Source organism: Heteronotia binoei, chromosome 8 (assembly GCF_032191835.1).
Source record: "Heteronotia binoei isolate CCM8104 ecotype False Entrance Well chromosome 8, APGP_CSIRO_Hbin_v1, whole genome shotgun sequence".
In the NCBI taxonomy this organism is placed as follows: domain Eukaryota; kingdom Metazoa; phylum Chordata; class Lepidosauria; order Squamata; family Gekkonidae; genus Heteronotia; species Heteronotia binoei.
Genome location: NC_083230.1, coordinates 133,130,483 through 133,156,349, shown reverse-complemented (window position 1 = coordinate 133,156,349; position 25,867 = coordinate 133,130,483). Strand labels below are relative to the sequence as shown.

The 25,867-nt window shown below is 60.4% G+C and overlaps 2 protein-coding genes across 2 annotated transcripts; one reads left to right on the top strand and one right to left on the bottom strand.

The window, feature by feature from the left end:
- The first annotated feature begins 1,839 nt into the window (after positions 1 to 1,839).
- DENND6B (DENN domain containing 6B) lies at positions 1,840 to 16,085 on the top strand. Its single transcript, XM_060244534.1, has 20 exons — positions 1,840 to 1,923; positions 2,049 to 2,087; positions 2,170 to 2,212; positions 2,292 to 2,407; positions 3,220 to 3,300; positions 4,288 to 4,393; positions 5,115 to 5,194; positions 5,297 to 5,359; positions 5,790 to 5,845; positions 6,152 to 6,274; positions 6,415 to 6,510; positions 6,607 to 6,701; positions 8,050 to 8,114; positions 8,721 to 8,834; positions 9,349 to 9,438; positions 9,621 to 9,674; positions 9,902 to 10,011; positions 13,708 to 13,810; positions 14,499 to 14,573; positions 15,743 to 16,085. Exons 1-20 carry the CDS (start codon positions 1,840 to 1,842, stop codon positions 15,863 to 15,865), a joined length of 1,716 nt encoding a protein of 571 aa, XP_060100517.1. The 3' UTR covers positions 15,866 to 16,085.
- Positions 16,086 to 21,357: 5,272 nt separating this feature from the next.
- GCC1 (GRIP and coiled-coil domain containing 1) lies at positions 21,358 to 25,731 on the bottom strand. The gene is made up of 2 exons (XM_060246067.1): positions 24,865 to 25,731; positions 21,358 to 22,677 (listed from the first exon to the last, which is right to left on the bottom strand). Exons 1-2 carry the CDS (start codon positions 25,729 to 25,731, stop codon positions 21,358 to 21,360), a joined length of 2,187 nt encoding a protein of 728 aa, XP_060102050.1.
- Between the last annotated feature and the right edge of the window lie 136 nt (positions 25,732 to 25,867).

Below are 25,867 nucleotides of genomic sequence, written 5' to 3'. Positions count from 1 at the left end.
ATCTTCTGGTCTGGGGGCAAGAACTGTTCTTAGGGTCACCGGTCTTTTCCCTTCTTTCTTAGGGGCCACGCAAGGCGGATTCTCTGGTGTGGGGGCAAGGACTGTCCTTAGGGCCACTGTGTTTCCTCTTCTTCCCTTAGGGCCACCCAGGGTGGATTCTCTGGTCTGGGGGTGAGGGCTGTCCTTAGGGTCACCGGTCTTTCCCCTTCTTCCCTAGGGGCCATGCAGGGTGGATTCTCTGGTCTGGGGGCGAAGGCTCTTCTTAGGGCCACCGGTGTTTCCCCTTCTTTCTTAGGGGCCACGCAAGGCGGATTCTCTGGTCTGGGGGCGAGGACTGTGCTTAGGGGCACTGGTCTTTCCCCTTCTTCCCTAGGGGCCACGCAGGGTGGATTCTCTGGTCTGGGGGCGAGGGCTCTTCTTAGGGCCACCGGTGTTTCCCCTTCTTTCTTAGGGGCCACGCAAGGTGGATTCTCTGGTCTGGGGGCGAGGACTGTGCTTAGGGGCACTGGTTTTCCCCCTTCTTCCCTAGGGGCCACGCAGGGTGGATTCTCTGGTCTGGGGGCGAGGGCTCTTCTTAGGGCCACCGGTGTTTCCCCTTCTTTCTTAGGGGCCACGCAAGGCGGATTCTCTGGTCTGGGGGCGAGGACTGTGCTTAGGGGCACTGGTTTTTCCCCTTCTTCCCTAGGGGCCATGCAGGGTGGATCTTCTGGTCTGGGGGCAAGAACTGTTCTTAGGGTCACCGGTCTTTTCCCTTCTTTCTTAGGGGCCACGCAAGGCGGATTCTCTGGTGTGGGGGCAAGGACTGTCCTTAGGGCCACTGTGTTTCCTCTTCTTCCCTTAGGGCCACCCAGGGTGGATTCTCTGGTCTGGGGGTGAGGGCTGTCCTTAGGGTCACCGGTCTTTCCCCTTCTTCCCTAGGGGCCACGCAGGGTGGATTCTCTGGTCTGGGGGCGAAGGCTCTTCTTAGGGCCACCGGTGTTTCCCCTTCTTTCTTAGGGGCCACGCAAGGCGGATTCTCTGGTCTGGGGGCGAGGACTGTGCTTAGGGGCACTGGTTTTCCCCCTTCTTCCCTAGGGGCCACCCAGGGTGGATTCTCTGGTCTGGGGGTGAGGGCTGTCCTTAGGGCCACTGGTCTTTCCCCTTCTTCCCTAGGGGCCACGCAGGGTGGATTTTCTGGTCTGGGGGTGAGGGCTGTTCTTAGGGCCACCGGTCTTTCCCCTTCTTCCCAAGGGGCCACACAGGGTGGATTCTCTGGTCTGGGGGCGAGGGCTGTCCTTAGGGCCACCGGTTTCCCCCCTTTTTCCCTAGGGGCTGTGCAGGGTGGATTCTCTGGTCTGGGGGCGAAGGCTCTTCTTAGGGCCACCGGTCTTTCCCCTTTTTCCCAAGGGGCCACCCAGGGTGTATTCTCTTGTCTGGGGGCGAGGACTGTGCTTAGGGGCACTGGTTTTCCCCCTTTTTCCCTAGGGGCCACGCCGGGTGGATTCTCTGGTCTGGGTGCGGGGGCTGTCCTCAGGGCCACCGTGTTTCCCCTTCTTCCTTAGGAGCGAGGGTGGATTCTCTGGTCTCCCTTCCTTTCCGTGCGTCCTCGCGGGGGGGGGGGGGCCGGGGCCTTGCAGGAGTGAGGGGGCAGGTGGGATTGAAGGGGCTGGGGAAGCCCTGGAGGCGGGGGAGGGGCGCAGAGGGCGGGATTCCCTGCCAGGAGGCGGAGAGGGGCGGGGCGGGGCGGCCGCTGGGGGCGCTGCTGCTGCTGCTCCGCCTGGGCCGAGAGTGCGCCCCCCGCCTCCTCCTCCTCCTTGCTCCCCCCCCTCGCGGGCAGGCAGGGCGGCAGGTGGGGCGGCGATGGGGGGCCGGGGGGGGCTGTCGGCCTGGCTGGAGTGTGCCTGCGCCGTCACCTTCGACCTGGAGCTGGGCCAGGCGCTGGAGGTAGGTGGGGGGGGGGGGCGGCCGCTCTGCGAGGCGGGGGGAGGGGGGGCGTCGGGGCCTGCGTCGGCCTTTCTGCCTCTTCTTCTCCTCCTCTTCCCCTTTCTCTCCGCCTTCCCGTGGCGCAGCTGGTCTACCCCCCGGACTACCCGCTGACCGAGAAGGAGGTAGGTGGGCTGGGCTGGGGGATTCCTTCCACCCCCTCTCCGGGCTCGGGCCCTGAGCTGACGCTTCCTCCTCCTGCTGCAGAAGACGAGCCTGTGCTACCTGGCCTTCCCGGACTCCTACTCAGGTGGGTGGGGGGCGGGGGCGGGGGGGGGGCTTCTCTTCCCCTCCCCCCTCTTCAGCCCTCCGCCTCTTCCTCCCTGCAGGCGGCCTGGGGGACACCCACTTCAGCTTCCGCTTCCGCCAGTCGGGCGGGGGGGGCCTCCGGCGGGGGGGCGAGGAGGAGGAGGGCTGCAGCCGAGACGCCCCCCCGGCCCTGCAGGTCCGTCCGGCGCTTGGGGGCAGGCCCGGGGGGGGGCGGGGCGGAGCAGGGCAGCTCCTGGCTAGGGGGGCCAAGTCGACTTTGGGGGTGGAGCCAGGAGCAAGGGAGGGACAAGCACGATTGAACTCCAAACGCGAGTCGTGGCCATCACGACCCCACACCTCTGAAACGCCTTCCCTCCATTGGAAATCATGGGTTGGCTCATAGAACGGGATCTCCTGGTCCAGTCTTTTTGAAACCTGGAGGGTGTTTTGAGGGGAGGTACCAAATGCTATGCTGAAAATGTGGTGCTTCTGCCTCAAAAGACAGCCCCCCCCACAGAGCCCCTGATACCTGTGGATCAATTCTCCCCCCCCCTCTGCTTTCTGATGACCCTGAAGTGTGTGTGTGTGTGTGGGGGGGTCTTTCTATTTTTAATTATCTTTGGAACTGCTGTAAAAAATTTTTCGATGCTTACGCATTCATAAACAATGTGATATTTTTCTATTTTGAATCAAGTGTTTCGTATTTGTGGCACAGTTGCTTGGGCTAGTATCCTGCCCCCCCCCCCCCCATTGGCAATCCTACTCCTGGCCCAGAGGAGGAGGGAGGCAGAGGAGAATAGCCTCCCCTCTGTGACCCCCCCCCAAGTCCACTCACTCCACCAGGTGCCTGGGGGGGGGGTTCAGTGGGGAAACTGCAGCGCTCCAGTAGAGGGAGGGGGGTGGGGGTGGGGCAGTGCTGGTGGGAGGTAGGTGGGAGGGGCTGCGGGCCAGCAGCAGCAGCAGCAGCTCCACCCAGGGACCACCTCTCCCCCCCCTTCTGTCCCACAGCGGGATCCTGCCCATTACTTTGGCTACGTGTATTTCCGGCAAGTGAAGGACCAGTCAGTCAAGAGAGGCTACTTCCAGAAGGTGAGGGCCCAGCCAGGGGGGCCAGGCTGCCCCCCTCTCCCTCCTCCCCACCTCCTGAGCCCTTGGAGGGGAGGGGCCCCTGGCAGGCAGGCCTCTCACCTGGAGGAGATTGAAGCGGGGGGGGGGGGAGAGGTGCTCCCTGTGGCTGGATCCTGCTGGCCTCTCATCCCAAGGGGGCAGAAGGTGCCCTGGCTGGGGGACGCCCCAGTGTGTCAGCCCCGCTGGGAATACTACTGAGAACAAGCCCTTTGGGCATGTAGGGTGGTGGTGGGGGGGCAGCTCTTCCAGAGGCTTCTTCTTAGCCTGCCCCACGGAGAGCTCTACTCCTACGCAGGGATCCTTTTCTCTCACAGAACAGCCAGACTCTCACCCGACTTACGCGTCCTTGCTGATGATTTTGAGAGCACCCTGGGAAGAAATGCAGGCTAGAAATCCAGCCAGTGCAGCACCAGCCCCCCCCCCCCCCACCACCACCACACACACCTGCCACTGAAGGGAACAAAAGGCAATACATTTGGATCACAGCATGATTCCCGTACTGAATACAAAAAACATTCTGTGACTGTGATATATAGGCTACTTTATTTTTTAAAATGGAATTACTTTTACATTTCACAACTCTCATTCACAGCATTTCCAACAGCATTCATTCCATTAGTGACTAGCTGTAGTCTGGTTGCTGCTTCATCAGAAGTCTTTGTACTCTTTTTGAGCAGGCTGGCATCTGCTTATAAGCGAGTGGCCTGCCTGCAGCTGTGTCATTGCTGGTCAAACACTCTTGTCAGCACCAGCCCTGAGGCTTCACAAAGAAGGGACCGCCCACTGCTGCCACTTTGGGAGGGTGACGGGAACAAAGCAGCCCAGCCCCCACCCTGCAGGACCACCTGGGCAAGGGGACATCCTGGTGGGCGGAGCTTTGGAGTGCGACCCCCCCCACACACATTCTTGCCATTCTCTCTCACTCTCTCTCTCTCTCTCTTCCTCCAGTCCCTGGTGCTGGTCTCTCGCCTGCCTTTTGTGAATCTTTTCCAGCACCTGCTGCAGCTGATTGCTCCGGAGTACTTTGACAAGCTGGACCCATGCCTGGAGGCAGGTGAGGAGGTGGTCCCGGCTGAGAAATAGGCCCTAAGCGCCAAGAGGCAGCTCATTGCTACACCTGCCCAGAGCTGGGTGGGGATGCTTCCTTGACAGAGAAGCGCTGTTCTCCAGGGGCAGAGGGGGCCGTGAGGATGTGTCCAAGAGCCTCGTGGCCTTGCTGGGATGGTGCAGAGTGGGGTTGCTTCCTTTCTCCTAGGCAGGGGCTGGTGGGAGCCCTCCCTCCCAGTGGTACACAAATGCTTTGCTCGCCTGTAGGAGAAGAGCTCAGCTGCGCCATGGCTCTTGGAGCTGGCAGAAGGCCGCTGGAAGCAACGGAAGGGGTGGTTGCCCGGTGGTGGCATCGTTTTCCTTCTCCAGCAGCCAAGCTGGCTGATGATGGAAAGCCCCTCCTTGGCCAGTGCCACGCGGGCAAAAGGCCTGGCGGCAGCTGGGACTGCCAGACTTGTGGCTGAAGCGCGCCTTCGCTGGTGTGTCCCGGATGATGGGCCAGAGTGCCGTCTGTCTCGCCTCTGCTGCTGCGCTTTACCTTTGGGGTTTTGTTGCATGCTCTTTTTTTCCTGCCAGATCGGCTTCACAAGCAGTTTCCTTTCCAAATGAGTCGTGTCTCTTGCTGTGAAGCCGAGGGGGGGCCTGGCCGGGGGGGGGGGTTGCTGTGGAGCCACACTGAGGGTGGGAAGGCATCTGAGGCTGCTTTTGTGGTTTGGTTTCCCCCCCAGTGTGCAGCGAGATTGACAAGTGGCCGCCACCCGTGCCCGGCCGGATGCTGAACCTGCCCGTGATGGGGGTCGTCATTCAGGTGTCCGGGGAGGGGGGCGTTGGCTTCCCACGGGGGTGGGGAGGAGAGGGTGTGTCCTGCCGGTGTTTCTGTATCCTCATGCCATTCACTCTCTCCACGCAGGTGCGGGTGCCCTCGAGGGCAGACAAGCCCGGCTCCAGCCCAGACAAGCCCGTCAGTCTGGAGGTGGGAAGGGGAAGATATAAGGGTGTGGGCCAGCCACTTCCTCCAGAGAGCAGCTCAGGGCACAGAGGCCAGGCCTTCCCCAAGATTGCTTCCTGGCTGCCTCAGACTGTGGAGGTTCTTGTCCTGGCGAAGCTCGTTGCCTCCCAGCGCCACCCCCCTTCCTACCCAGGCTGAAGCCATGGGAGCGCCTTCACCCCAGTCTCTCTCTCTGGGCTGGCAAGTGTGGCCCTCAGAGAGCTTGAAGTGCTCTCGCCCCATGGCTGGAACTGAGGAGATGGGATGTGTCGCTGCACTGACCCTCCAGATTTGCCAGCCTGCTGCCCCACCCCCACCCCAGTTTCCCCAGGTGGCCACACTCCGATGTCCAGCTGAAGCTTTTGCAGGGGGGAGGGGAGGGGCTGAACGTCCTCTGCCTTTGTCTTGTGTCCAGAACCTCCCGCCGGCCCCCCTTGTCCTCAGCAGCGTCCACGAACTGGACCTCTTCAGGTGAGTGCTTTGCCCTCCCCTCCCCCCAAACCCCTGCAGGGCGGCCCAGGGACCGGGAGCGCTCTGAGGCCCAACCAGTGTAGTGCAAGCGACAGCCCCCCCCCCCCCCAGAAAAAGGCTCTCAGGCCCAGAAGGCTCTTCCGCACCATCTTCTCCCTCAGGGTCTTAAATGGCAGGGTTGGGACCTGCACCGTGTGTGTTTTGCTACTGGACGGCGTCTCTCACATCAGTCAGGGCGGGGCTTGCCTCTCTGGGCTTTGCAAACAGCCACATGTGGCTTCTGCTGACCTGTCCTCACCCCCCCAGGTGTTTCCAGCCCGTGCTGAGCCACGTGCAGATGTTGTGGGAGCTGATGCTGCTGGCGGAGCCCCTGGTGGTCCTGGCCCCGTCACCTGCCGTCTCCTCAGAAATGGTTTTGGCCCTCACCAGGTAATGGGCAGGCTGCTGGGCCCGAGTCAGGGCTTGGCTCTGTGCTGTCACTCAGAGCACCTCGGTTGCCCCCCCCAGAGAGCCCCTCCCTGCCCAGGGAGCTGGACTTCTGTGCCTGATGCGCCCTCCTCCTCCTCCAGCTGCCTGGCTCCGCTGAAGTACTGCTGTGACTACCGGCCCTATTTCACCATCCACGACAGCGAGTTCAAGGAGTACACCACCCGCACCCAGGCCCCGTGAGTGCCCCGTAGCCCCCCCAGGCCTTTGCTGTGGGGAGGGAGGGGCAAGGGGCTCACATCTGAGGGTTCTCTCTCCCCCTCCTCCACCCCCAGGCCCAATGTTGTGCTGGGGGTCACCAACCCCTTCTTCATCAAGATGCTGCAGCACTGGCCCCACATCCTCCGGCTGGGGGAGCTCAAGATGGCTGGTGAGAGGGGTGTGTGGCTGGGGGGCAGAGAGGTCTGTGTGTGGGGGATCTGGGGGCAGGAGGGGGAGGAAATCTCTGAGAAGGGCGTGCTGGGGGGTGGGGAGCCGGAGGGGGGGGAGGGGGTCTGTGGCGGGGGTGGCAGAGAGGTCTGGGGGGGGGGACTCTGGGGGCAGGAGGGGGAGGAAATCTCTGAGAAGGGCGTGCTGGGGGGTGGGGAGCCGGAGGGGGGGGAGGGGGTCTGTGGCGGGGGTGGCAGAGAGGTCTGGGGGGGGACTCTGGGGGCAGGAGGGGGGAGGAAATCTCTGAGAAGGGCGTGCTGGGGGGTGGGGAGCCGGAGGGGGGGGAGGGGGTCTGTAGCCGGGGGTGGCAGAGAGGTCTGGGGGGGGACTTTGGGGGCAGGAGGGAGAGGAAGGCTCCTCTGAGAAGGGCGTGCTGGGGGGGTGGGGAGCCGGAGGGGAGGGGGGAGGGGGTCTGTGGCCGGGGGTGGCAGAGAGGTCTGGGGGGGGGACTCTGGGGGCAGGAGGGGGAGGAAATCTCTGAGAAGGGCGTGCTGGGGGGTGGGGAGCCGGAGGGGGGGGAGGGGGTCTGTGGCGGGGGTGGCAGAGAGGTCTGGGGGGGGGGCTCTGGGGCAGGAGGGGGAGGAAGGCTCCTCTGAAAAGGGCGTGCTGGGGGGGGGCGGGGAGGGGGTCTGTGGCCGGGGGTGGCAGAGAGGTCTGGGGGGGGGACTCTGGGGGCAGGAGGGGGAGGAAGGCTCCTCTGAGAAGGGCGTGCTGGGGGGGTGAGGAGCCGGAGGGGAGGGGGTGTGTGGCGGGGGGGCAGAGAGGTCTGTGGGGGGGGACTCTGGGGGCAGGAGGGGGAGGAAGGCTCCTCTGAGAAGGGCGTGCTGGGGGGATGGGGAGCTGGAGGGGAGGGGGTGTGTGGCGGGGGGCAGAGAGGTCTGTGGGGGGGGACTCTGGGGGCAGGAGGGGGAGGAAGGCTCCTCTGAGAAGGGCGTGCTGGGGGGATGGGGAGCTGGAGGGGAGGGGGTGTGTGGCGGGGGGCAGAAAGGCCTGGGGGAGGCTCAAGGGCAGGAGGGGGAGGAAGGCTCCTCTGAGAAGGGCGTGCTGGGGGGGTGGGGAGCTGGAGGGGGGGTTTGGCGGGGGGGCAGAAAGGTCTGGGGGGGCTCAAGGGCAGGAGGGGGAGGAAGGCTCCTCTGAGAAGGGCGTGCTGGGGGGGGTGGAGAGCCGGGGGGGGAAGGAGGGGGGCTTTTGGAGGAGGAGGCTGGGCTCTTCTTGGGACTGCTGAGCGGGGGGGGGGGGCAGCTCCTGTGGAGTCCCTGGGCACGGCCTGTGCTTCTCTTTCCCTGCAGGAGACCTGCCCAAGCAGGTGAAGGTGAAGAAACTGGCCAAGCTGAAGTCGCTGATGCAAAGCCAGGTAGAGCCTCCTTGGGCTCTGTCTCCCATGCCTCCCCGTCCCTCGGGGGGGGGGGGGCGGGAGGTGGAGGAGCCTTCCGGTCCAGCCCGGCCTGGGGAAGTGCCTTTTTCTGCAGACGCACCCCCCTTACATGGGTAGAAGCTGTTGCAGGGGTATTTTTTTAACAAATGCATTTAAGAACAGTTTCATCCTTCTTTTCTGTGCAGTGAGAGCCCCACAGTGGTAAATGGTTAAGAAGATACTCAGATCGGCTCTGGCAGCAGTGCATGAAATGAGTGGGAAGCCTGGGGGGGGGTGTGTGCTAAGGGAAAGCCTTTTGCTGTGGGCACGAGAGCAACAGAAGGAGACGGAGTCCTCTCCTGGGGGGAGGGGTGTCAGTGCGGAGGAGCCCTTTCCTTGGCATGCCCCATCTAGCCTCTGGAGCAGGGCCCCTGCCTGTGGCTGGAGAGATAGGTGGTCCAGCCGGGGAGGGGCTGCTGGTGGCCCCAGACGCTTCCAGCAGGTGAACCCTGGGTGCTGCGGCCTCCCCTAGCCTGGCCTCGGGAGGGCTTGGGTGCCAGGGGTGGTGGTGGTGGTGGTATCTGGCGGTCTTGGAGGGGGCAGCAGGGCTCCCCCTCCTGCCTTCTCCCTGTCTCTTGCTCCTCGCTGCCTCTAGGACTTTATTCGTCGTACAAACCCTTCTTGCACAAGGACAAAGGCCTCCTCAAGAGACTCCTGAAGGTGAGCAAAAGCACCTGACCTTGCTGTCGGCGGGGGGGGGGGGGGCGGGGGGCATGCTTCAGTGTCCTGCCTCCCTTGCCCAAGCTCCTGCTCTGACCCCCCTGCCCCTTCTTGGTGGAAAGGAAGGAGGGAAGGGAGGAGTGCTCAGAGGTCACCCCCCCCCAGCTCCCCTGCTGTGGGATCTTACCGAGGGGGGCGGGAACCAGGCAGGTCTCTGCAGCTGGGGCCCCCCATGCCCCTGCCCTTCCAGCACCGAGTGTCACAAGGAGAAGCGGCCCCTGATTGAGATGTGCCAGCACTAAGCCCCGGCTGTGCCACGGTGCTGTGTGGCATCCAAGGCTGCAGGCGGGCAGGCCTGCATCTCAGAAGCAGTGCCTCTCCCATGCCCCCCCACACCCAGGTGGGGCCAGGACAAGGGAGAAGTCACCTCCCTCCTCTCCGTGGGCAGGCACTGGCGGGGGGGCCCAGGCCTGAGAAGAGCCCCCCCCACGCCTTGCTCTTCTGCCCCCTGCAGGGCATCCACAAGAAGCGCTCCTCCGAAGCCCAGAGTGCCCTGCTGAGGAGACACCTCCTGGAACTCACCCAGAGCTTCATCATCCCCCTGGTGAGGAGATGGGGAAAGAAGACCCCCCCTCCCCTCCCGTGGCATCCAGCCGCATCGCCTCTCTCCCCTGCCCCCCGCCAAAAAGGGTGTGTTGCTCTTGTGCTTCCCTTGGGGGTTCTGCCCCCCCTCCCTGTGTGGCTGGCCCTGACCTCCTCTCCTCCCCCCTCCCTCCCTCCTCCCAGGAGCACTACCTGGCCAGCCTCATGCCGCTGCAGAGAGCCATCACGCCGTGGAAGGTGAGGGCGCCCCCTCTTCTGGGCTGCTGGGGGGACCTGGAGGCGGCTCTTCCACTCCCCGGTGCTTCCGGGTCCTGCAGGGAAGCAGCAGCAGGAGCTCAGGGGCTTCTCTTCTCCTGGGCTGGGGTGGGCCAGGACACAGTCCAGATGGCGAGTGGAGGCGCTTGCTGGGATCTGGCTGGGGGGGGCACCCGTGCTGCAAGAGTTGTTCTCCCTCCCTCCCACAGAAGCCCCCTCCCATCCGCCCCTTCCGGCAGGAGGAGTTCCTCAAAACTCTGGAGCAGGCTGGGCCGCAGCTGACTTGTGGGACGAAAGGGGACTGGATGGGCCTCTACAGGTAGGCCCAGAGCCTGTTGCTCAGCACCAGCTGGGGGTCGTGCAGCCCTCCTGGCCTTCCGCCTCTCCAGGGGTCAGGCGGGAGCGGGGGGGGGGATCTCGTGAGGTCTCTGAGCAGCAGGAAGAGCCGGGGGTAGGGTTGCCAAGTCCAATTCAAGAAATATCTGGGGACTTTGGGGGTGGAGCCAGGAGACTTTGGGGCGGAGCCGGGAGACATTGGGGGTGGAGCCAGGAACAAGGGTGTGACAAGCATAATTGAACTCCAAGGGAGTTCTGGCCATCACATTTAAAGGGACAGCACACCTTTTAAATGTCTCCCTTCCATAGGAAATAATGAAGGCTAGGGGCACCTTCTTTTGGGCTCATAGAATTGGACCCCCTGGTCCAATCGTTTGAAACTTGGGGGGTACTTTGGGGAGAGGCACTAGATGCTATACTGAAAATTTGTTGCCCCTACCTCAAAAAACAGCTCCCCCAGAGCCCCCAAAACCTCCAGATCAATTCCCCATTATACCCTATGAGAATCGATCTCCACATAGGAATAATGAAGTGCTCAGCAGACATTCCTCCCCCCCCCCCCGTTTTCTGGTGACTTTGAAGGGAGGGATTGGCCTCTCTACTCAACTTCTTACAAGTAACACAGACACCCATCCCAAGAGGAAGCCTCGGGGGGGGGGGAAATCACATGGTGGCTTGGGGGCGGGGCTTCCCCCCGCTGGCCAGCTGACTGGGGGCAGGAAGGAGCCTGGGAAAGCGGAAGAACCCTCGCTGGGACCTGGGGATTGGCAAGCCTAGCCGGGGGTGAGACAGTCCTGGCTTGCTTCTCAGCAGGGCTCGAGGCCGGCTGCTAAACATGGACCTTGTTTTACCCGCTGGAACAAAAGCAGTCATGTCGGGGGGTGGGGAGTTACTCCCAGAGGCCAGGAACATTCTGTGAAGGGAATGGACTTTCTGGCCTTGTGCAGCTGGCTTCCCTGGAGACTGGAAAACCCCACGAGAAGCGTCTCAGGGTTGTGGTGGATTGTTTGATGAAAACATCAGCTCAGTGTGTGGCAGCAGTGAAAAAGGCACACTCCGTAATTGGAATTATTAAGAAAGGGATTGGCTGCAAAAGGGCCCGTATTGTCCTGCCCAGATGGAGCTCTGCTGAGGCCTCGTGTGGAAGATTCTGTGCACTTCTGGTCATGGTATCTTTGCAGAGGACATTGCAGAGCTGGGTAGAGTTCAGAAAGGGGCAACCAGGGGCACAGAGCCTCTTTCCTGTAAGGAAAGGCTGAAGAGACTCAGACCTTTGACATCATGGGGTAAAGAAGGCAAGGGGAAGACACCCTGGGGTTTATAACATCATACATGGGGTGGATAGAGGGGGCTCTCTCTCCCCCATAACACCAGGACTTGAGGGCACCTGATGGAGTTCTTGGCCAACAGGCACAGAACAGACTAAAATAAATCTTACTTAATGCCAGTTATGGGATTTCCAGTGGGCATGATGGATACCTTTAAAGGGGGCTGGACCAATTCATGGAGAATACGTCCGTTAGTGGTCACGAGAGGAACCTCCTCACTCAGAGGCAGTAAACGCTGGACTCCCATCGCTTGGAGGCGGCAGCATCATGGGAAACCCCTGGGCCTCCGCGCCCATCAAGGGAAGCCCTGGGCCTCCGCGCCCATCAAAGGAAGCCCTGGGCCTCCGCGCCCATCAAGGGAAGCCCTGGGCCTCCGCGCCCATCAAGGGAAGCCCTGGGCCTCCGCGCCCATCAAGGGAAGCCCTGGGCCTCCGCGCCCATCAAGGGAAGCCCTGGGCCTCCGCGCCCATCAAGGGAAGCCCTGGGCCTCCGCGCCCATCAAGGGAAGTCCTGGGCCTCCATGCCCTGTTGCTGCCCCCCCCCAGGTTAGCTGGTTGGCTGTGGTGGGAAACAGGAGGCAGAACTAGATGGACCGCTGGCCTGATCCAGCAGGGTTCTGCTTACGTTGCTACATTTCCATTTGGTATCACCCAATTCCTGGGAGAGGTTGGGCAAGCAGCCATCCCAAGGGAGATGCCCTTGTCCCTTTGTACACGCCAGGAATGCCCCTGCTGCCCGCTCTCCTTTCCACCCTTTGTCTGGTGACCCTTCAGGTAGTCTGTGGCCCCATCTGGTGGAACCCCCTGAACTGATCCTGCCCTTCCTGATCCCAAGATCTCTTCCCTCCTCTCAGACCTTCAGACAAGCTCTGCAGGGCAGGTGAGCCCCGTCCTGATGCAGGTGGGGCCACCCAGTGGCAGAGACCACAGCCACCTCCCAGCCGTCAGTCTTCAGGGGTTCCATTGAGCCACCATGCCTAGGAGCCAAGGACAGGCTTCTTCTCCATGAAGAAGAAGAAGATATTGGATTTATATCCCGCCCTCCACTCCGAAGAGTCTCAGAGCGGCTCACAATCTCCTTTACCTTCCTCCCCCACAACAAACACCCTGTGAGGTGGGTGGGGCTGGAGAGAGCTCTCACAGCAGCTGCCCTTTCAAGGACAACCTCTGCCAGAGCTATGGCTGACCCAAGGCCATGGCAGCAGATGCAAGTGGAGGAGTGGGGAATCAAACCCGGTTCTCCCAGATAAGAGTCCGCACACTTTAAGCACTACACCAAACTGGCTCTCTTTTTGGCAGCTCCCTTTTTGAAGGTAACCACCCCGGCATTCTGTGGGGACAAATCCCCTAGGCTGCGGCCGTGTGCAGAAGCAGAACATCCTTCTCTTTGGCCTGAACCTCCTGCCCACCAGCTCCCCTGGATGCTGCCCCTCCCTCTGTGGCACATGCAGGAAGAGCCCTTTATGCCTGCCAGGGGCGGTTTCATCTCTCTCTCCACCCCCCACCTGCCAATATCATCTCCAGACTGAAAGGAGGCCCTGGGGTCTTCTGGATCCTGCCCTTGATTGTTTCACACTTCTTCTGACTCTTTCGGAGACGAGGCAACCAGGAGCATCCGTGGTGCTCCAGAGGCAGCTACTCCACAACCGGCAGCAGGGACATTGCAACAGGACTTGCTTACTGGAAGAGCCATTTAGAATAAACGTCAGATGTTTGGGAGACGCAAGACTGGAGGGAGGGAGGGAGGGAAGGAAGGAAGGAAGGAAGGAAGGAAGGAAGGAAGGAAGGAAGGAAGGAAGGAAGGAAGGAAGGAAGGAAGGAAGGAAGGAAGGAAGGAAGGAAGGAAGGAAGGAAAATAGATGGGGGAAGAAGGGAGAGGTGGGAAGAAAGCAGTTTTAACTGGCTGGCTTGGCAAAGTGATTAAAAAGACAAATGTCTTCTCCAAACTGGCCGACGGTGGGAGCTTCAGGAGCCACGCAATACATGTGAAGAGCCACATGTGGCTCCCAAGCGGCAGTTTGGCCACCCCTGCCACAGGCGCTCTTCTGCTTTTCTCGCCTTCCTAGCAACAGACTCACAGCTCTCCGCTGCTCCCTGGTGATGCGGGAACAGGATGTCTGGGGGAGGCATCCCTTCCTCCCATGCTTCTAGTGAATCGCAGTTGGCTGCAGTTGTGGGGCTGGAGCTCTCTGCCCAGTGGCCACATCGTTATGGGAACAGCCTCTTGCCTTCTGCGCAGCTGATTCAGGCTGGCAACTGTGCAGAGGAGGATGGCTTCTGGCTGTGGGGCCCTCTCTCTGCCGCCCGGCCTCTTCCAGCTGACACCTCTCTTCCCCCCGCTCCCCCGGACAGGCGATTCTTCAGGTCCCCCAACTTTGATGGCTGGTACCGCCAGAGACACAAGGAGATGGCTCACAAGCTGGAGGCGCTGCACTTGGAGGCGATCTCGGAGGCAGTACGTGGGGAAGCAGCAGAGCCTGCAATGGGGCCAGGGGGGTGTGGGGCAGGGAGGGTGGCATCCAGTCCTTGCGGGGCCCACTGGTCCTGGCAGAGAGGGGGCAAGGGGCCTGTCCTGTCGCCGCCACTCTGATCCCTCCTTCCTCCCCTGGCTGGCTTCTGCTCGGAGAAAGAGGCGGGTCTTTCTGCAGCAGGGGGTGGGGGGCTGAGCAGCCCTGCATGACCCTCTTTCATTGTCCTGGGATTCCCATGCCCACCTTTGCCTTGACAAGGCCATCCTCAGGGTCTCTGGTTTCCTCTTGTGGAAAGAGCTGGGCTTGCAGAGGTATGAGAAGAAGAGAAGCCATGTTGGATCAAGCCAGTCACAGTGGCCAAAAACCCCAAGTGACATCAAGAGGTCCATCAGTGGGGCTAGAAGCCCTCTCACTGTGCCCCTCCCAAGCACCCAGAATACAGAGCATCACTGCCCCAGACAGAGTTCCAACAATATGCTGTGACTAATGGCCACTGATGGACCTCTGATCCTGTCCCCTCTTGAAGCTGGCCATGCAAGATGGGGATCTTGACGGAGTATCGGGGGAATGGTCTCTGATGTGGCCCCACACTGCCTGCCCCACCCCCAGTCTTGGGATGAGGCAGGGGGCAGCTTCTCTTCCTTCCTTCTGAGCGGACTGCTCTTCCTGCAGAACATCGGGGCCTGGGTGAAGCACAAGTCTGAGGTGGAGGTGGTCGACCTGGTGCTGAAACTCCGCGAGAAGCTGGTAAGCTGCCTCCCCCCACCCACAGGACGGGGAGCTTGATCGGCCAGAGCTGTGCTCATGGGATCCAGCCATTGAGGCTCCATCCTGCTGCCCATGGGGAGATCCACTTGCCACAGGCTGGTGGCCCCACGGAAGGAGTGGGGCAGAGTTAGGAGGCGAGATCCCACAGCCCAGTTGACGGCAGAACCAAGGAAGCCTTTTCCTGTAGAGTCCCACTCCAGGCTGCCCCCTGGGGGGAAACGGCGAGGAGCTGCCGGGCAGGACTGCGTTCAAGGGGGGAGCCAAAGAGCCACTTCAGGAGCACTTGGGATAAATGTCAGGTGTGCAGACACTACTCCCCCCTCCCCCCGTGCAATATGGTCCGGTCCAGGGGCAGTGTGAGGGCTCCAGGGGGCCTCCAGCCAAGCTCTGCCTCCCCCTCTGGAGCTTCTGCCCAGATCCAGTCAAGGAGGCTCCTCGGATGACTGCAGGAAAAGATCAGCAGCAAACACTCCCCCGCAAGGAGATCCTGGCCGCAAGGGACATAGTTATATACAGGCAGAACCGTTCTCAGCTGCCCTTTACATGGCCTCGGGTTCCTCCCAGGGGTAGGAGCTGTCCAGCCCCAGGGATACCAGAGAACAGCACCCCTGGAGAGAACGTTTGTTTGAAGGCCTCTCCTGTAGCTCACGAGGTTAAACTCCAAACTAAAGCCGGGCTGCATGATGATGAGCGATGAATAATAAACGTGGGGATTCCATGCTAAGGAGTATGGCTATAGGGATCAAATGAGCAACCAGGATAATAACATAACAAATAGGAATAATAAGTAAAGAGAACACTGCCAAGATAGAGACCCTGGAGAGTCTGTGATCCATGAGCAAGGAAACCACAAAGCGCTTCCTGGCCCCGTGGCCTTCTGGGAGTCCTGATGCCCAGAGGGAGAAAGGTGGAGGGTTCCGGCTTCAGCTCGGTTTCCTTTGCTCCTGTGCGCCAAGGCCGGGGGCTGCTGAGCCACACCTGCTCCTTGGCAAGGCTTGCGCGGGGATGCACCTGCCTGCAGGGAAGGGGGGCAGCCGCGGCCCCCTGGTGAAGGCACCCTGGGTGGGCCCTGTTCCGGGGCTGCTTGCAAGCCCTGGGATGGAGCGAGGGGTGGGTGTTCTGAACGGGCCTTTGGTCTCCCCTTGCAGGCACAAGCCAGGCACCACCACCTGCCTGTGAAGGGAGAGGCCCTCCAGCACGTGAGCCAGTTCATCGCCACCATCATTGGGTCCCTGCCCGAGGATCTCCGGGCGCTCCTGTGTCCGCAGTGAGCAGTCTGCAGCCTGGCCTGCGGGGGCTCGTGGGGAAGTCTGCCTGCCTGCGATGCACCGCCCACACTGGGCCTGGGGCTTCTGTCTGTTGGGCTGAGGAGGGGCTTGCAGACCCCCCCCCCAGGCAGCTGTTCTGGACAAGCCCCCTTGCAGTCATTGGGCCCTCCTCCTCCCGTTCTGCAGAGCCCAAGGAGTAAAGGCAGAGTCCAGGAGGCCTTTCTGCTGTGTTGTGTTTTGCCTCCCTTGAACCACAGCCAAGTGTCCCAAGAAGCAGCCCCCCCTGGAGCCTAAGGCAGGAGTTGCAGGATACCCTTGGGGGGCCAGGGGGCTTGCTGTGTTGTGGCTGCCCTGCAGGAGATGGCGGGGCTTCCACGGACCAGGCACGGCCCATCCTCAGGAGGGGTCTCAGCTGTCCAGGAAGCCTCCGCAGCAACGTCAGGGAGTCAGAGGGAGGCCCTGAGGCCTTTGGGGGCAGGAGGGCTCTGGAGGCAAAGGGGGGGGGGGATGGGGGGGTGGGCCTGCCTTTCCTGCTCCCAGCAGCCCGAGCAGGTTGATGCAGTGAAGGCCAGAGGCTGAGGAGAATGCGGGGCTGCTTCTCAGAGGCTTTGGATCTGAGGAGCGTTGCCTGGGTGGGGTGGAGGGGCTGTTTCCTCAGCCGCCTGCAGATCAGACTGGGTGGAAGCCCTGGAGGCGGTCCCAGTGGGGGGGGGGTAGGGGAGCTTGAGAGCTGGCACCTCTTTCTAGGAAGAGGAGAGGGCCCTTTGCTCCTCTGCCGCTCTACCTATTTGTGGAACCATTTCTGTCCTGCTGCACTGGCTCAGGACGGAGGCTTCACATGCAGACTTCGGGGGGGGGGGAGCGCTGTGTCACCCTCCCACTGAAAGGGATGCGGAGAAGAGCTGGTTGGGTGTCCAGAGGCCGGCCTCTTGTGGAGAGCAGATCTGGGCAGCAGTGGTGCCGCCCATCTGCTCCCCAAACCTTGTGCTTGGATGCAGACTTTGGAGGGGGGGGGAGCTGACACCTTCCAGCCAGCAGCTGCCCTGAAGGAGCTTTCCTGCAACTGGATGGGCTGTGTGTGTGTGTGTGTGTGTGTGTGAAGGGGCAGTCTCCCAGGAAGTGACCCAACAGCAGAAGCCATGTCAAGATGTGCTGCACCAGTTGGACTTTCTCATGATGGGCATGAGGACATGAGCTTCAGCAAGCCAAGCCAGTGGTAAATAAATCAGAACACACATCCTGTACAGAACACAGCAGAAGCTAAATGCTGCATATTCGTTGTACGAACAAGCCATCTGCCCCACATTCTTCTACCACTCGTTGCTTCCTTCTATTCTGCATTCTTTTCCAGAAAGCACAGCTGAATAGATCTAAACATTGTTCTTTTCCCTGCTATTCAGTAAAAGGGTTGCAGCTCTTAGAAAGGTAGGCTCAATGGCTCAGCTGAATCCATCCAGGCAGAGTCGACAATGTCGCTGTCTTCTTGCAGACTTGTTTAGCCAGGATCGAATCGTCAGGCTTTCCGTCTTTAACTGGTTCTGTGCCAAGTAACATTTTTGCTGTAATCAAAAGATCAGTTATGAATTTTCTGAATGGGATGGCCAGCGGCCCTTGCGGTGTTTGGAATTACTTGGTCATTTCAGAGAGAGCATTTTCCTGACATTTCCGCACTACTGAGCACTTCCCAAACATGCTTGAAATCTGCTATGGCTGCATTTCCCACAGAGAGCAGAATACACCCGATTTAATTTGGGACATTAAATGCCATTGGTATTTTATGGAAATGTGCTTTCCTTGAAGGGACAAAGACTGTCTACTGGACATCTTCCGTTAACCTTTCTCCTGCACAGGGTTTCCCTTCCTTTGAGCAGGGCTTGCCTCATTCACACACACGGCTCCCTCCCTCATCCTGAGCCACATTCAGGTGTGAATCGGCTGGTGCTCCCCTCCCCACCCCGTGGGCTGCCTGCTTTGCCATCCAGGGTGCTGAGAAGGTTTCTCCTTCCCCTGAAGATGGCTGACCCGGCATTGGGGAGGGAGCTGCACTAGAGGAGCATGTGAAATGCTTCCTTGGGGCCTCAGGTCCATGCACCCACCGGCATCTCCACTTGTCTCCAGCCTCCATCAACACTGGCAGTCCGAGGAGGTGGCCAGGCCGTGCACCATCTCTGTTGAGTTTGCAGGGAGCATTTGGATGGACAGTGCTTAAGAAAGGCATCGTGCTAAGGCTGTGCCACAGCAGTGGTGTCAGAGGCCGTTTCCAGCAATGGAGGGGAAATGGCCCGTGGGCTCCTTTGCGTGCCACACTCCCCACTTCTGTGCAGGCAGGGAGAGGGGCGGGCAGGCAGGCCTGGGCAAAAGGCTGCCTCTTTCCCACGGGCACCGTTCCACTGGGTCTCAGCCCGCCAGTGCTTGCAGCAGATGCTTCCCCCCTGAGCCCAGCCTCCCTAGAGTAGCAGAGCCTCAGCTAGAGCAGCCCCCAGGGCATCGATGCACGACTGGATCTGAGGAGACTGGTCACGAGCTCCCTTGGCACCTCTGCCAAGCAGGGGCTTTGGGCCTGGGCTGCTGGGGCACAAATGTTCCCCTCTGCGGTGCTGGGCCTGGCACGAGTGAGAGAGAGAGCAGCGAGTGGCTGGAAAGCTCCCCCCGCCCCGTGTGTCTGAGCAATGGGGCACTGCCTTTGCGGGGAACTGCCCACACCTGCACAGGGCAACCCCCCCCCCCCCCGACAGAGCTGTCCTGCTGGGCCGTCATGAACACTCCATGACCTGCATGCCGTTTCTCCCCTCTTCTTTTGACTGCCAAACAGCCTCTCCTGGTGGCTTCTGCTGTGTTCATGTTGCTGCTGCTAGCGGTGGGCGTGGGGGGCTTTATTACATTTGTCCTTCGCCACCTTGGGAATCGTGGGACTGTGAGATGAAATTGCATTTAATAATAAAACCTCTAAGTATATTTGTGTGGATTCTACAGTTGGTGCTGTGAACAGGAGATACCCCTGCAGTCCCCTGCACAATGTGTCCTGTTTATGGGCCCGTCGGGTCAGCTCTGAAATATCTGGCCAGCTGAGGGGGTCAAGCAATGACCAGGTGTTGGAAACAAGGACTTGCTCGGACTTTGAACCCCAAACTTCTTGTTATGGCACCAGGATGTCATTTGGAATTTAATCACAACCGCTGAACGTTAGGTGTGATTCAGGCGGACAGGACAGCTGTGTGGGTGTGGAGCGACAGAACACAGAGGGCGGAGGGGGGGGGGGCGGAAGCAGGCGCATGACAGCCTCCACCCGCTGGCCTGCAAGGTGCCCAAGTGACGTGCCAGGATCCCCTTGTTCCTGTTCTGCACCTTGGAGTATCTCAAGCTGCTCGACATGCAGCTGAAAATCAAAGGGGTGTGTGTGTGTGGGGAGATCAGCCCCATGTCAGTTTTTGACATGCTGCCTCCAGAAGTGCCCTAAAGCTGAGGCTTCCCCCACAAGGCAGGATGCAGACACCTGGCCAGCCAGCACGTCCGTCCTGCAGAGCCTAGACTGCACTGGGCCCAGCAGTATCACTGGAGAGACAAGCTAATGCAGCTGCAAAATAAAACAAAAAAGATTGCTTCCATCTCATTTCTTCTGGAAGATGGCTCCATACTGCAGCTCAGCCAATCTGACCACGTGGAGGGACGGTGGCTCAGTGGTAGAGCATCTGCTTGGGAAGCAGGAGGTCCAGGTTCAATCCCTGGCATCTCCAACTCAAAAGGGTCCAGGCAAATAGGTGTGAAAAACCTCAGCTGGAGACCCTGGAGAGCCGCTGCCAGTCTGAGGAGACAAGGCTGACTTGGATGGACCCAGGGGGGTCTGATTCAGTGGAAGGCAGCTTCGTGTGTTCATGTGATCCAAGCCACAGTCCCTGCGTGACTGGACTACTGTACCACGTGGCACTTGGGTATGTCCTTCAAGTACATTGGGAAGCTCCAGTTGGCACAGAGCGCTGCAGCACACTTGCCACCGGGGGCTCAACAAAACACGCCTCTCGCCCCTTCCCCAGTGGCCGAGTTCAGCCCAGGGGACGGCTCTTTCCTAAGACCAATGGCCCTCGTGGCCTTGGAGCCACAGACCTGCAAGGCTGCCTCCCACCGCAGCAGCGGCTTCCCCCACCTCGCCAACAGGGACGTTCAGCAACTGCCCATTCAGGGGCCTTCTCTGGGGCGGGGGGCCTATGAAAGCCCCCACAAAAGAACCCGGGGAGTATTTTTATGAAAGCTGGAACTGTAGAGAATGGAAGAGCAGAGGAGGACAACTTTAGAAGGGAAGAGACCCCTGCCCGTTCCAGGCACTGGCTGAACAAAGAGCACGACGGACTATTTGTTTTAGTTGCCAGGTTCAGGAAACGGGGAGAAGTGGAATTTCCCCAGCTGTAGATTGCGTGGGGCTGCCTACTCTTGCTGCAGGAGGCTGAACTGCACACTATCTTCTAATCTCCAGATGGGATAAGCAACGAGAGACAGAGATTTCTGCTTCCAGTTTCATCCCTCCAGACCTCTCAGCTCATCCTCGCTGGGCAGCCCTCTACAGGGACCTGGCCGACTAGATGCCCACCTGCCCAGCACCAGGGCAATGGCATTCTCAGCACCACCCCCCACCCCGCAGGGCATGCAAGGCTGCTCGGTTTCAGGTGGCCTTTGGTCAGCCTTAGGAAGCAGGGAGCTGGCCAGCTGGGTTAACCCTTCAGAAGAGCTTGTCGGTTAAGCTGACGCTTTAATTGGCCGCCTTGTTTTAGACTTATCCTACTTGTTTGTATTGCACTTCTGTCTATTGGATTGGAGCTGCTGTGAGTGAGCTGCCCCGAGTCCCCCGTGGGGAAGGGGGTGCAAGGTATAAACGAAACAAATGTGTTTTCTATCATACTGATTATTTCATGTTTACTCATTTCAAGAATGATTAAGATTGATTTTAAATGCAAGTCTTAAGTGAGAAACATGCGTGACCTTGGGCTGGCACACACGGCAGGACTTGATGCCCGGAATAAAGAACCGCCTGGCTTCTCTTCCTCTGGGGAGCAGGCCCAACCCTGGCTCTTACGGCCTCCTGGCAGTGCGGCTGGCTGGTCGCTGCTGCAGCCAGAGTCTGCTTGCCTTGGCAAGCCCCACCTCCCCACCCCCACCCCAGCTGCCAAGGTGTGCCGCCCCTCCCCCTCCCTGGAAGGCTGTTGTGCTCCTTGGCCCGCAGATCGAGGGCAGGAAGGGCAGGGGAGGCTCGCTTTATTAGCCAGTCGCAAACAGGGAGAAATCCCACCAGAATCCTCCCCCCCTTCTCATGTTCAAGCAAGAGTCCTGGAAAAGAGCTTCAATCCTGCTGAGCAGAGACTCCTTTGAGGAAAACGGGCTCCGCAGGGAAGCCTGCTGCCCTGAGCCAGGTGGAGGGGCAGTCGCCCCCTTCTTGGCACAAGAATACCCACAGCCATCCCCTGGGGGGCAGGCCTCCGGGAAGGCAGGGGAAGGGGCAGGGCGCTTCACCTCTTCCCCGAGAGCCACCAGCTGCGGCTGCCAGCCACGTGCCTCAGCACCGCCTGCCTCTCCTCGGGGCTGAAGCGGAGGATGGTCAGGATGGCCGTCAGTGTCTGCTGCCGACCCAGCAGGTCCGTCCAGGTGAGGAAGCGATAGAAGATGTTCTTGAGGTACTCCAGGTTGGCGCCTTCCCTGCTCTGGTCCCGGAGGCTCTTCTGCAGGCGGCCCTGGAGGGCAGCCACCTCCTCCCGGTGCTCCTCCCCCTCCTGCAGCAGCCTGGCCTGCAGGCGGTGGGCCTCAGCCTCCAGCCGGCGCTTCTCTTTCTTCAGAGCGGCCACCGCCACCTCCTGGCGGGCCAGCTGCTCCGTGTACAGGAGGAAGCCGGGCTCGCCGGGAGCAGTCAGGCGCAGCGCCTGGGTGAGGCTCTCCAGAGACTCTGTCCCCTCCGGCTGCGGCTCCTGGCTGCTGCTGCTGCTGGCCTGAGGGCCTGGCCCGGCAAGGGCCTTCCTGGCTCCCTGGAGGCCGGAGGGCAAGACCACGGTCCGCAGCTGCTCCAGCTCCTGGTCCTTCTCGGCCAGCATGGCCAGGGCCCGGTCCCGCTGCTTGTGCATTTCCTCCTCCAGCAGGAGCAGCCGCTCCTGGCAGGCCGCCTGGGCCCTCTCCAGCTCCTGCCGGTGGAGCTGCTGCAGGCGGGAGAGATCCTGCTTCTTGGCCTCCAGCTCCGCTCGGTGCTGCTTCTCCCCCGCCTCGCAGGAGAGCCGCAGGGAGACGTACTTCTCCTTCAGCTCCGCCAGCTGCTCCTGGGCCTCCTCCAGCTCCTTGGCCAGGCTCCCGTCTTTGGCCGCCTTGTTCTTCAGGACCACCTGCGCACGCAGCTTGTACCTCTCAAACTCCTCCTTCAGCTGCTTCAGCTCCTGCTGGTAGTAGGCGGCAGAGGCCTTCTCCCCGTCTCCGTTCTCCGTGCCGCCACCTGCAGGCAGCTCCGGCAGGCAGAAGGTCTCCAGGGCCGGAGGGCACTGGCCGTGCTTGGCAGCCGCCTGCAGCAGCTGCTGCAGCTTCTCCATCTTCTCCTTGAGGATGTTGACGTCCAAGCTGCTCTCCTCGAGGGAGAAGTCCAGGGGGGAGCGGCCAGAGGCAGCCATGGCCAGCGTCTTGTTCTCGAGGTCCAACTGGGCAACACGCTCCTTCAGCTTGTGGATGGCCACCTGGTCCTTCTGCTTGGCCTTCTCATAGGCGCCCAGGAGCTCGGACACCTCCGACATCTGGACCTCCAGGTTGGTGACCCGCCGCTCCTCCATCTGGACCCGCTCCTCTGCCTGAGCCGTCTGGAAAGAACAAAGCAGACAGGCACTGCGTTAGATGGCTCCCTCACTACAAAGCCTAAAAGAGCTCTGAGGGACACAGGCTGCAGAGGGAGACGGAGAAACACAAACCCCAGAAGGCGGCAGCCAGAAAGGGGAAACCTCTTCTGTCTGAAGGCTCCATGTTAGCATCATGTGATCCAGGCAGCTCCATGGGCACAAAGAGTCCTGCCCGCCAGAATGTCCCAGGACAGGATGAAATAAGTACTGCGTGTTGAGGCAGAACCCGCCCCTCCTTCACATGGGGTGAGAACAGAGCTGCCATGATGGAGCCAGGACTGAGAGGGAAAGAGATCTTGGAGTTGTAGAGCCACTGTTTTCAGGAAGGGAGTCTGAAGGATTCAGCCCAAGTGAGGTGCCCAGAGATCAAGTTCTAGACCACTGGGAAAATTTAAAAACGGTATGTCTCCAGGCCCTGACAGCATACACCAGGGGTGGCCAAACTGCAGCTCCCCAAAGACTCCTGAGTTAAACTTAGGAGTCACAGGATAAGAGCAGGAACAGAATCATAGAATCCTAGAGTTGGAAGGGACCTCCAGGCTCATGTAGTCCAACTCCCTGCACAATGCAGGAAATCCACAGATACCTCCCTCACACACATACATCACCAGTGACCTTTGGCTCTATGCCCAGAAGATGGCAAAAACCTCCAGGATCTCTTGCCAAATTGGCTCAGCGAAAAATTGCTGCCTGACCCCAAAGTGGTGCTCAACATTTCCGTGACATGTAAGAAAGGGCCACAAGAATCAAGCACAGATGCAGCCCTTCCTGTCCTCCCTCTCTTGATCTGCCTCAGTTCACAGGCTCAGCACTGCAGTCAGGTGGCCATCCAGCCTCTCTTTAAAACCTCCAAAGAAGGAGAGCCCACCACCTCCCCAGGAGGAAGCCTGTTCCTACTGTTTAGTTGAAAACTTCTTTGATTTAATTTTGACCCGTTGGTTCTGGTCCAACCTTCTGGGACAACAGAAGACTAATCTGCCCCACCCTCTCTATGATAAGCCCTTTCTATGGAGCCAACTTGGCTTCTTTAGGCTCTTTCCATTTTTCCTTCTCATAGGAATTGTTTGCAATTGTGCCCTCAATACTGCCCTTTTAAGAAACTCTCATCTCTCTTGAGCTCCCTTCTCCTTTAGTATTTCTGCCCATGGGATTTTACCCAGCATCCCTCTAAGTTTGTCAAAACTCCCTCACACACATACATCGCCAGTGACCTTTGGCTCTATGCTCATTCCCCTAAGCTCATTTCCTGAAGACCAACCTATACATCTGACTATGTACAGTTTTCCAAAGACTTGTAAATTCCACAATCATGCGGTCCCTACTCCCCAGGGTGCCCACTGCTTCCACCTCATCAACCAGTTCTTCTCTGTTGGTGAGAATCAAGAGCAAGACAGCAAGTCCCCGTGTTTCCCTCTCCACTCTCCTCGCAGGACTTGGTCTCCAGACCCCTCGCCATCTTCACTGCCTTCCTCTGGACATGTTCAGGCTTGTCTAGATCCTTCTCAAAATGTGGTGCCCAAAGCTGAACGCAAGAGGCCTAACCAGAGCAAAGTGATACCATCATTTTGCATGATCTGGACACTTCTTGGGGTCATAGCGGAAAGCTCAGTTAAAACCCACCACACAATCCACTGCAGAGCTGCTTCAGTCTAAGCTCATCACCTCAGTTAGCGTAGATGGAAGCAACTCTGCAGAGGACTGTGATGTCGAGGTGCTGCAGTGGCAAAACAGGCAGACTCCATGCTGGCACTTATTAGGAGAGGGAGCAAAAATATAAAAGGCCAATATTACAGCACTCTTATGCAAACCTATGGTGTGGTCTCATCTGGACTATTGTGCAGTTCACCATGTATCTAAAAGGACTTTGCAGAGCTGGAAAAAGTACAGAAAAGAGCATTCAAGATGCTGAAGAGTTCCTGGAGCTCCTTTCCTCTGAGGGAATGCTGAGGACTTTGGCACTTTTCGGTTTAGAAAAGAGACACTGAGGAGCAACAGGAGTCTGAACCCCAGGGGAGACTAGGAGCAACCTCACAAAGCCCCCAAGCGCAGAAAAGGAAACTGTCTGTGGCCAGAGAGAGGCTGAAAGAGGTGCCCAGGCAGCCTCCAGGGGTCTTCTGGTGCCCCCCCTCCCCAGGGCACCAACAGTAGCACCTTTCTCATCTCCTGCAGCAGCTGAGCTTGGAAACTGTTCTTGAGGGCAACCACTTCTGCCTGCAGCTCCTGCAGCTGCGGGTCGGGCCTGCTGCTCTCCTCTTGGGCGGCCTGCAGGGCCCTCCTGAGGCCGTCCACTTCTTGGGCCAGCTGCTTGGCTTGGCGCTCATAGCCTTCCATCTGGCCGGCCACCCCCGCTTTGCCGGCCAGCGCCTCTCTGGTCTCCTCCAGGCTCAGCTCGGCCTCCTGCCGCTGGGCCCTCTCGCTCTGCAGCAGCCTCTGGAGCTCATGCAGCATGACCGCGTGGTCGCTCTGCTCCTGGGCCCGGTCATGCTGCTGCGTGATGAGGCGGGCCCTGGTCTCGGCCAGCTGCTCCTGCGCGGCCTTCAGCTCCTCGGCCGCCCTCCTGCCCGCCTCCTCCAGCTCCTGCTTCATCTTCTTCTTGTCTGCCTGGTAGGAGGCCTCCATGCGCGACTTCTCCTGGGTGACGGTGGCCAGGGCGCTGGTGACGGTGGCCAGCTGGGTCTTCAGCTGCAGCAGCCTGCGGTCTGCCTCGCTGGGCTCCCCGGTGCTGCCGCTTTCCGAGCCGCTGGCCTCGTCCAGCCTGGGCGGGGAGGGGGCGCTGGCGCTGGCGGCCTCCTCCTCCTCCCCCTCCCGGGGGCCCGGCTCTTCTGCTCTGCCCGCGCCCAGGACCCTGAGGCTGGCCTCGAGCGCCTCCTTCTCCTTCAGCAGGCTCTTGTAGGCGCGCACCACGTCCTTCAGGCGGGCCTGGTACTGGGCCAGCTGCTGCTGCTGCGCCTCCACCGTCTCCTGCAGCTCCCGCCGGCTGGGGCCGCCCCCCCCGAAGGCCATGCCCAGCTTCTCCATGCAGCCGCCGCAGGGAGCCTCTTTGCCCGGGCCCGGCCGCCTCGCTCGCCCGGATTGGCCCACAGGGCGGCTCCTCCCACCCCTTCCGGGTCGGGCGAGAGTCGCGCTTGCGCTCTCCGGGCTGGCTGGGGCAGGG